The sequence below is a fragment of the Ylistrum balloti genome, unplaced genomic scaffold, assembly GCF_031769215.1.
Source record: "Ylistrum balloti isolate Yb309-2 unplaced genomic scaffold, AGI_CSIRO_Ybal_v1 Utg370914, whole genome shotgun sequence".
NCBI lineage: Eukaryota > Metazoa > Mollusca > Bivalvia > Pectinida > Pectinidae > Ylistrum > Ylistrum balloti.
The window spans coordinates 65,948-76,313 of NW_026782518.1; the positions used below are offsets into that span (position 1 = coordinate 65,948).

Here is a 10,366-nt window from a genome sequence, read left to right on the forward strand (position 1 = left end):
TTATTGCAGTACAGTAGAGTGAAAACAGTGTACAAAACATAGATATTTCTCCCTCATGCAGATTAGTCAGTTGTGCTCCTCTTGATGCTCTGCAGTAGAAGCTATATTAGACTGAACTTTTCCTTCGTTTTTTTTTTGTTTTTTTTTTCATTTATGATACGTCCAGATAATTTATTTCTGCTATGCTCAAGTCAAAATAGAAATTGATAATGAACCACTTTCGTTAGTACAAGTGGTAGTATTATCAACCAGCTGTTGTTTTTATATATAAAATTGTGTCTCCTTGTTCATTGTGAACAATGAGAGGTCAGCTTGGCAGTCGTGTGTAAACTGATTTCGACTTTGAATAAAACCAATTGTAGGGATTTCATATCATCATCTTTCGACATATCTGATTGTTATAATCTCTGGACTTTGAAGTCATCATTTTCCTCATGTATCTACATGATTGTAGTATGGTGGAAGACCTTATTTATGTCTAGAGATTGAATATCCACCAGTATATATAATTTACACTTTTTTTTAATCATATTAAAAAAACCTATTTAGTATTATCATTATATAATCACGGTTTTATCATTAAGAAAACACTGCATGTTTTTTTTCATCCTCTTTCATTAAGAAACCAGTAGCCCATCTACACATTATCTCTGGCCTTGTTGGTGAGAAGATTCATCAGTTTGGTATGTGGACAAACTTGTCCAACATCTTTTATCTTGTTGTAAGAATATGGAAAATTCTATGTTATATTAATTAGCTTTTATTAATTTTTATCCTGCTGTGTTTCAGTTGTTACTAAATAAAAGATATTATTATATTGACTCCAAAGGGTTGTTTTATGTAAACAACGTATACATTATATACATAATGTGGGGGAAAATTAGACAAAATATATACATAATGTAATATGTAGTGTAATGAGATTTCTGCTGTGTTACCAACACCATTGTAATTATACATATGGTATAAAATAAAGAATATGTCAATAGCGGTACAGGTATGAGATATTGAATAAAAATATCTGAGATACCAAATATCAGGATGGTAGACAAAGCACAATAAATTAATAATCACCAACGTTCAGAGTTTGGGCAATGTCAAAACAGCAGAGGCAAAGTGGACAGAGGAAAGATGCTGCACAATCGTATCATGTGACTTGACCTTTTGTGAAAAAAAAAAAAAAAACCAAAACATTTTATTGAAGAATTGTTAATATTCACAATTTTGTATATAATCCTTTAGGTTCACTTCATTTTCTTCCTGAGTTTATCTGAAAGTTTGCATATGAAGTTGATTTCCCGATTGGAGTTGATTGTGTTTTTATAATTCAAATGCATGATCAGCATTTATTCACCAAGGTACATGCAGCTTGTATAGTCATATCTACCTATTTAAAGTTTAGGATTTCCTAGAGGTAAAAAGATTCATTTTTCATTTACATATAAGAAATATCTAAAACTTTGTCCAAACAGAACTAAATTAACTATTCTTTGAACGGAAATATTAACAAAGTATTTCGATTGCAGCATCTTGTTCACTAATACACATTTGGCGAATTTCATTTTTTTCTAAATTCTATGTATGGTTTTCTGGGATGTTGATAGTATTCTGATGGTAGATTATCTGCAAAAGGGACAGACAATCAATGGCACATATTATGCATCATTTGTTAGGCAGTTAAGAGAATATATTAAACTCAAGCGCCGTGGGAAACTCGGTAAAGGTGTGTTGTTCCACCAGGACAATACCCTTGTTCACAAGTCTGTCATTGCCATGGCTGCCATTAATTATTATGGCTTTGAATTAATTGAGCATCCCTTATTCGCCTGATCTCGCTCCATCACACTTTCAGCTACGTTCAAAATCGGAAAAGGCCATTTCCGGTATCCACTATGCAGGGAGGACTTTCTGAGCAGTCACGAAACGGCGTCTTTAAAAGTGGCTTTGAGTCACTTAAACAGAAGGAGATTATGTTGAAAAAACTATGCAATATGTCCGCCAAAAAGTCAAATACTTAAATATAGGGTTCATGCTTATCAATCAGCTCTCGTACGTTTTGGAACATTTTCTTCAGGCTGGTAATGTCAATAGAAATTAAGTTCATGTCAATAGAATGAAACTTCTTATAACGTAACCAGTAGAATATAAGAGGGTGACGTTTCGATGATTACACGATTACTTGTATTCTACAGCCCTTGTGCATTTGTATTATTTATAAACTCATCACAACATGAAATGTGCCCAGCCAAAACTGGTTCAGTCATAATGAGTATGAAAGGCCATTCATGACCAAAAAAACATGGATAAGCTAACGCGTAAAACACACTTCTATTGTGTTAAATGCTAACGAATACGCTTAATCGCGTTTGTGACACGAACGGCCTTTCATATACCAGACACTGAGTTTTCATTGGATATGATATTAACGCGGAGAATAGGCATCTCGACGTCATCGACCTTGACATTGACGCAACGAATTAATGTCCGCGGCAGGTAACATATGGACGATGAAATAAGAGTCATTGAGATTTTGCAGCAATAGTTTACATATCAATTGTACCTACAAGCCTGTGGCTGAATTTCTCACTTCACAGAATATTTGTAGATAAAGACTTCATGGATTGTAAATATTTGCCATGGATACCGAAATCTTCTTTTTATCTTCATGAGCAACGTTTAACACTATCAGACGGATATAAAAAGCATACCTAAGTATATTGGTCCCGTATTTCCCTGCTGTTTTAAGGAACTCAATACTTAGATTTCGTTATTTCGCTCCTGTTTATTTAATTTTTTCCCAATGTTAATAGCATGATTATACAAACTTAGTAAAATATTATAATTAACAGAAACTGTATAGATCCACCATTGTATTTAGCATTAACGTTCATTTTCCATGTGATTGTACTACTCTTTTTATCCAGCCTAGCTTAATAGAATTTATAACAGCGTGAACATCTATCATTATTAAATTTCCATCTATATCATTTTGAATCATAACGTTTTTCTTAATCTTACGATATTTACTTTTTTTAAAATTGTGTATTCAACTGATTGATATATCTTTCTGAAGGGGCTGGTAAATAGATAAACAGATACTTTAGTTGTAAAATCAACAATGACTTTATACCATCTATTTTGCCTATTGGAGTCAGATTCCGTCTATTCCAAATACTTATATAAGGGCTTTTAATTTTTTTTTTTATCAAAATTCATTTTTGGAATTCACTTAAATCTACACCGAAATCTGTCCCGCAAAAAGTGAACTTTTCTCTTCCCTATTGTAAATTCAGTTCTGACAGGTAATTCTGGTCACTATATGTCCTACTTCCTATCGAAGTAACTTGTGTTTTACTGGTATTGATGTTTAAACCCGAAATGTTCGCATAATTATTTAACTGAGTCTGTGGTAAGATTACCATCGGAATCTATAACTTCTGTGGATTTTTTTTGTCCGGTGTGAATACCTAATTTTACCTATTTGTGCCAGTCTCGCTGGGTTGATTATTACACAAATATAAAAGTACACGTATAATGCTGGGACTGGAAACAAAGCCCAGTGGAGGTATCCTGTGTACAAGTTTCTCTCCGGAGATAGCGAGATGGGGTCCGAGAATGTTAACTCGTTTGTTTATTAAGGTTTACGTCTGGTGAAAGTTGACTTTGAACTTAGCCTGTATTCAACTCCAGTTATCCTTATCCGCTTCCGCCGGCGCCACACCCACTATGATTCTTTCCAAATCAGTGACTGTTGATAAGCAGTATTCTTTTTGTGTCTATATATACATATGCCATATCAAAACAGCAATTTATGACCTTGCTAGTTTCTGTCGCTATTAAAAAAAGTCGCCACACGGTGTACACATGTGTATACATGTATAATACAAGAGCTCGTCACCGATATCCATGACCTATTGAGGTTATCTTGTGTTTTATCGCCCTTGAACTGATAGCAGATCAGCAACATGTACTTCTACATGTTGATGAGTAAGCCACGGATACAAAAAGTGTTTGAGTGAAAGACTTCCTGACAACTTGGTACTTGGTGGCTACAGTTATAGTGTGTAACATAATACATGCACAGTATTCCTAGAGCTTTAGTGCACTGCTGCACGTGTGCATTAGACTTGGTTCGTACTGTTGCACTGACAACTCAGAAAACAGTTTAGAGTCTTACTTGTATCCCATTTCAGTGTTTATTCTTTTTTGGACTCAAAAACGTGTTGTAGTGACACTTCTCCTGAATTTGTTGTCGACTACTTTCGTTTCATGGACATGTGAGTTGAATTGGTTACGGTGTACAGTGAATCAGTGTACCCAGTATTCGTACCCGGTGGCCGTGTAACCAGGCCGGTGGCCTATCTTCACCCCGGCTTTGTGTAGGACTCGGTACTGGCCACTAGTGTCAGGAGAGGTTATCGACACATGGCTCTGACGATAGCGCCATCTTTCCTATTAACGCTTAGCAATTGATCTGACATACAACTGGAAATTCTTCGTTAAACCGTTATACACCATGCCAACGAATGTGTCTCAATTGTTCACGTAGTATCATCACGCACGTTTTAACCTAATCTTGGTCACGTCACGTGACTGTCCAAATGACCTTGGCATATATTTTATCGATATTTCTCAGCCATATTAACAGACTGAATTGTTACTGTGCCGGATAAACCATTGATCCTATCTACTAGTGACACTGCTGACGTTTCTGATTAATTACGCGTGCATATACATTACGTCATATAATGACGTCATTTACAGGACTTGGTTGTATGTCGGGATCATCTCTGGATGGACTGGACTTGTGCCACGTGGAATTCACGGGAGATATAGAGACGGACATATGGGGGTACCACATCCTGGAGGCTACCACTATACCGTATGACCAAGAACTCATCGAGCGTCTCCGGAACTCCGCCAAACTGTCTGGTGAGGAACTAATCCAGTTGCACGTGGAATATGGGCACTATATCGGCACTACCATCAAAGAGTTTTTAAGTAATAAGCACGTGGACTTCGTCGCGTCCCATGGTCACACAGTATTTCACCAACCCCATTTAAGATACACGTTCCAACTGGGAGACGGGGAGACGACTGCCTCATACCTCAACAGTCCTTTTGTGTGCAACTTTCGGAACAAGGACGTGGCTCTTGGAGGTCAAGGTGCGCCTTTGGTCCCAAACGGAGAGAAATTTTTGTTCAGTGCAAATGATATCTGCATTAACCTTGGGGGTATCGCCAATATCGGCTTAAAGGGTCAGAGAGGGTATGACATCTGTCCATGTAACTCTGTCCTTAACAAACTGGCCGGAGCGCTGGACCCTTCCCTTCAGCAGGACACGGATGGAAACATAGCGGCTAAAGGCGATGTCATTCCAGAAGTACTTGACCGTTTGGAATCGCTTGCCTTCTATAGCAAGGAACCCCCGAAATCACTGGGTGCAAAGTGGATCGAGGATCACATCGACCCCATTCTAGACGTATGTATATAAACATGTTAACAAACGTCCAAAACGTTTTTACCTTTTCTATATATTTACCTTATTGACTAGCTGAGATCATTGTATAATGTATTTCGTCATGTATAACTTAGTTGCATGCTGGAGAAATGACGACGAGAAATTGCTTAGGTACGTTACCTTGACCTACTTCCAATAGCAAAGGATATAAATTTGTTGACATATTTTTAAAAAATCATGTTTTAATCAAATAATGCCTTCGAAAAAATATTTGACATGTAGCGGAAGGGCAACTACGTTACTAAGTCAACTGTTTGTATTGATTGGCTGCCTTTCTTTCAAGGTCACAGACTAAGGTTACTGAACTTTGGTCATCAGCATTCTAGTATGAAGGTACAATTAATTTACTTCAATAAGTAATCTCCACTGTGATGAACTAGTACGTTAAACCTTTAGTCAACACCTCTTCTCTATAACAAAAAGTTGAGGTGTGTTACATTGTACATGTACTGTAAAGTCCCGGATCAGAAGAATGACGCTAGATCGATTTCTGGGACCTATTCAAATCATACAACTAACTTCTGTCCAATAAGCGTTTGAACTGAATTAATTCCAGTTTCAACTTAATGTTTATTATTTCAAATGCTGGGACTTCAAACAAGATTTTAAGATTTATTTCCAAAGTCATTCATCTATACTGCATGGACATGAGGACCTCCAGCTTTTTTGTTCTTTCAAAGATAAGATTTGTAACTTGACAGCTAGCTAAGTATCAGGATACGCCGAAGTTCATTTTTTCTTGAAAAGTCGCTCCATAACCAGTTTTACCGCACACGCCATATAAAAGATTACGGCCATGGCAAGGTATCGCGAATGGATTGGCTAATTTATCAAGAAAAGGGAATGTTTTAGAGTCTTCTTCTCTCTATTTTTCTATTATACTTGTTCTGTATTGAAATGTGTTACCCGCTTTATTTTTCAGTCCCCATGGTTTGCCAAACCGTCCATATTTTGTCTTATTCTTTTGAAATGTATGGCAACAATTCATAATATACAATGTAGACACGTGCATGACGGTCTATTAAAGGTAACTTATAAGCAGCCCTTTACGTACTGGTGGAACTTTCGGCCTAATACGTGTATCTCGCATGTCATTTGATTTTGTGTGAATTTGTATTCCCTTTTTTGACAGCAGAATTACTAAACAGTCTGGTAGCTTCTAGAAGGACGAGACAACTGTATGATACTGTAGTGTTCATTATTTTTTTATAATCCGATAAATGTGCTATTTGTGTCTTATACAATCCGCACTAGTGAACAACACGGGCCTATTGACCTCTAACTGTATATTGTCGAAATTGTTTGGAATAATTATATTATTAGATCTTCACTAAGTTATATACCTCCAAGCCAAGAGGTATCTGATGTTTATAGGTATGCATATTTTCAAATATTAACTCGTGCTCATTTGTGTGTTTCAGGTACAGCAATATTCCATTCCCAATCTGATGAGGACCTTTGTTGAGCATGTCGCGTTGAGGCTAAAGGACGCATGCGTATTAAACTCATGTCAACTGTCGTCTGATGTTGTGCCTGTTCTGGTTACCGGAGGGGGAGCCTTCAACAAGTACCTCATGGATCTATTTAAGGAGAAATTACGTGGGACAAAAATTGAAGTAGAGAAAGTTGATGACGAGACAATTTGTTTTAAGGAAGCATTAATTTTCGCATTTCTTGGTCTACGTTGTATCCTTGGAGAGGAAAATGTGTTCAGTTGTGTAACCGGAAGTCGATGTGATTCCGTTTCCGGAAGTATCCACAGACCATTGTCATCTGATGGCGTTCCAGCAAAGTTTAAACAATGTTATTTTGAGTTTAAAAGGTCTTCATCACACAATATGAACATGTGATTTATTTCTACAGACATTTTATACAGCTGTTCTCGCAATTTCCGTTTGAAATTGATTTGTTTAACGGATATAAGTCTAGTTATTATATCCGGTATATAACATTTGTTGGTGCCCTAAGTGTTCGTTAATACCACGGGTTGTATTTGCTTTTATCTTAATATATTTACAACAGTATTCTTATCTAGAAAATAAAATGGAACAAAGCAAACTACATGAAAAGGCGATATCGAGAAAATCGTGCAAATATCGAAGAAATCGATTTCATTGAAAATATGTACAGCAATCGGCACTTGTTTACAGTCCTGTGTAGTGCTCGAGGAGTTAATGTTATAAATAAATAAACATGCGAAGATATGACGGTCAGATGGAATGTAAATAAAAGGCGAGATCCGGGTATGTGGTCACCGTCTGTAACCGTGCAAGAACGTACCTGATGATTGTCGGCCATTTTCCGATTTAGAATATCTCGGAGTAAGAAATGAACTCTTATGGTTTTATCTCACCTACTAAAACGTACTGACGAGTTTATATTTTTCATTGTTTAAATATTCAGCAGTTCTTTTAAAGAGTTCATAACTTGAAAAAAAAAAAAAAAAAAACACGACAATATCTGCAATGACATTTTTTGGTAAGGAAATTAGTAATACGTAACCGGTAATGATTCATTCATTCGTACATGTGTAATATTACAATAATATAATTAAGTTTTGTTGACATATAATGACATCAATGCTATCATAATCAAAGTACATTGTATTTCTAATGAACTACTGTTACACACCATTCAAATTACTTTGTACTTCTAATGAACTACTGTTACACACCATTCAAATTACATTGTATTTCTAATGAACTACTGTTACACATCATTCAAATTACATTGTATTTCTAATGAACAACTGTTACACATCATTCAAATTACATTGTATTTCTAATGAACTACTGTTACACATCATTCAAATTACATTGTATTTCTAATGAACTTATGTTATATATACCAATAATTGGAGTTTAATTTACAATGAGTAGTGTTAGAGTAAGCTGTAACCTCGGGTATTCAGTGTTTATTATACCAAACTATCCAGATCACTTATAAAGGTGAAATGACGAGTAAATCAGAAACGATGACGTGTAGCTTGTGTTAAATACTTGTTCGGATTTAGTTGTCTTGGTTTGCGTTCACAGCCACTGGGTATCAGATAAACAATATGTATACAATAATTATATTTCATTACCAGGAAAATATCACAAAATAAAATCGTGTAAAGAATGACGATTCATGCCTCACGGAGATTTTTATGACTACATTCTCAATTTCTGTACGTGGTGGTATGAATGGGTATTTCCTGTTGAATCAAGTTACACTATTGTGTATGTAAATTGTTTTGCTCGTAGACTGTAGATTTAAAGTTTATAGAGCAATTCAAATGTTATGGCCCTCATTCATATGACGGGCTTAAAAACTATTAAAAATGTTCAATTAATGTACACTCATGCATTTAAAGTTCCTTGATTTTGAGTCCGAACAGTAGATAGTAGACAAGGTGTTCATCTTGTAGCGGTACACATCCAATAGACAGTAAAAGTATATTTCTATGTTACATAGAAACTCACAAAACAGGATTATATTTGATGGACTTATTACATGGTGTCCCGTAGAGAACCTGATTCACACAGAACAAGCATGCATGACCAACCTAAACGGACATGTTAAAACACGATGTTTTTTTTATCAGTTATTACAATGGATATTGTCAACACCTGCGGCTCCAACAAAAATAGAAGAGAAGAAGATGTGTTTATGAAAGGCTTTGCCCAACAGAATTCTGAAGTGAGACATTAAAACTGTACTGTGTAAGATATTTACTTATTACACGCATACTTCATGAAACACTTATGTCTTCGTTGTGCAATAGTTAAGGTCAGTGTTTAAGTTTTACAAAATGTAGGTCAAAGGTCATGGTCAAGGTTGCATGGTCAAAACTTTTCGTACTACAGGAAAGGAACACACATGCTAAAGATGAAAGCCTTACCTCTTGCAATGCAGTAGTTATAGGCAAGGTTAAAGTTGACCACAGACACAGCACAAACACAATTTTGCCCGATCTTTCGATACGGGGGTAATTGTCCAGTTAGATAATGTTGGAGGCTAGGTAATGTGAACATTTTGTTTAATACACCGGTATAACTATAAATCCCTATCTATTAAACAGCCATTGGATTAAACACGTGCATTTTCTTGGTATTTCTCGCTCTATTGTTTAAGCTTCTTTTCCAAGAAAGATGTTTGTAAACTATAATGGAGAAATTATAAATATATGATTGAATTTCTGATGGACAATATCTTGGTCGAGTTTGGTAATATGATCTTCCCAATGACATACCATTGGGAAATAACTGTGTCCCACTCTTGGCTGACTTGTTTTTGTTTTCATACGTGGCGGAATTCATCTAAACACTTTCAGAAAAGGTCACAAAAACCTTGCGAAGTCTGTTGTACATGTATATTGATGGTATAACAAGACATATATGAACACGACAGACTTCTATATCAGCCGATTACCTCGATCTTTTCCTATAGAGAAACCAACATAGACCGCTTTCCACTAAGCTGTATGATAAATGTGATAATTCTAGGTTCCCTACGATGAATTTTCCATTTCTAGATAGAAACTTTCCTCCATCACCAACCTATGGTTTTAACATGTCGTAGTTGATTCGAATTTGTATGGGCTTTTACGGATGTCGTCGATGAAGCAGAAGATGTTCACTCTTTCGGAACACCAGTTCTTATTCTCCTTGGCTGTCTTTTGCTCTTATTTTGTCATAGTTTTTTCGAATTCGTTTCGAATTTCGTTTTTGTTTTCAAAGTAATATCTTCAGCATTACACTTATCGTAACTACCTCCCCCTTCCACACACACACGTCAATGTCGTATATATTATATATTTAGTGACTTTGAATATTTTTTAATCGACCAAGGAGATGAAATAG

The 10,366-nt window shown here is 35.9% G+C and overlaps 1 protein-coding gene across 1 annotated transcript; it reads left to right on the top strand.

Annotated features, from left to right (window-relative positions):
* Positions 1 to 4,088: 4,088 nt before the first annotated feature.
* LOC132559450 (anhydro-N-acetylmuramic acid kinase-like) lies at positions 4,089 to 8,648 on the top strand. The gene is made up of 2 exons (XM_060224069.1): positions 4,089 to 5,483; positions 6,944 to 8,648. Exons 1-2 carry the CDS (start codon positions 4,749 to 4,751, stop codon positions 7,370 to 7,372), a joined length of 1,164 nt encoding a protein of 387 aa, XP_060080052.1. The 5' UTR covers positions 4,089 to 4,748; the 3' UTR covers positions 7,373 to 8,648.
* The last annotated feature ends 1,718 nt before the right edge of the window (positions 8,649 to 10,366 follow it).

Excerpts from the sequence above, each read along its gene's own strand:
- LOC132559450 (XM_060224069.1), top strand. The coding sequence starts at position 4,749 with ATGACGTCATTTACAGGACTTGGTTGTATGTCGGGATCATCTCTGGAT. Across the intron at positions 5,484-6,943 it reads ACATCGACCCCATTCTAGAC|GTACAGCAATATTCCATTCC; the intron begins GTATGTATATAA and ends TGTGTGTTTCAG.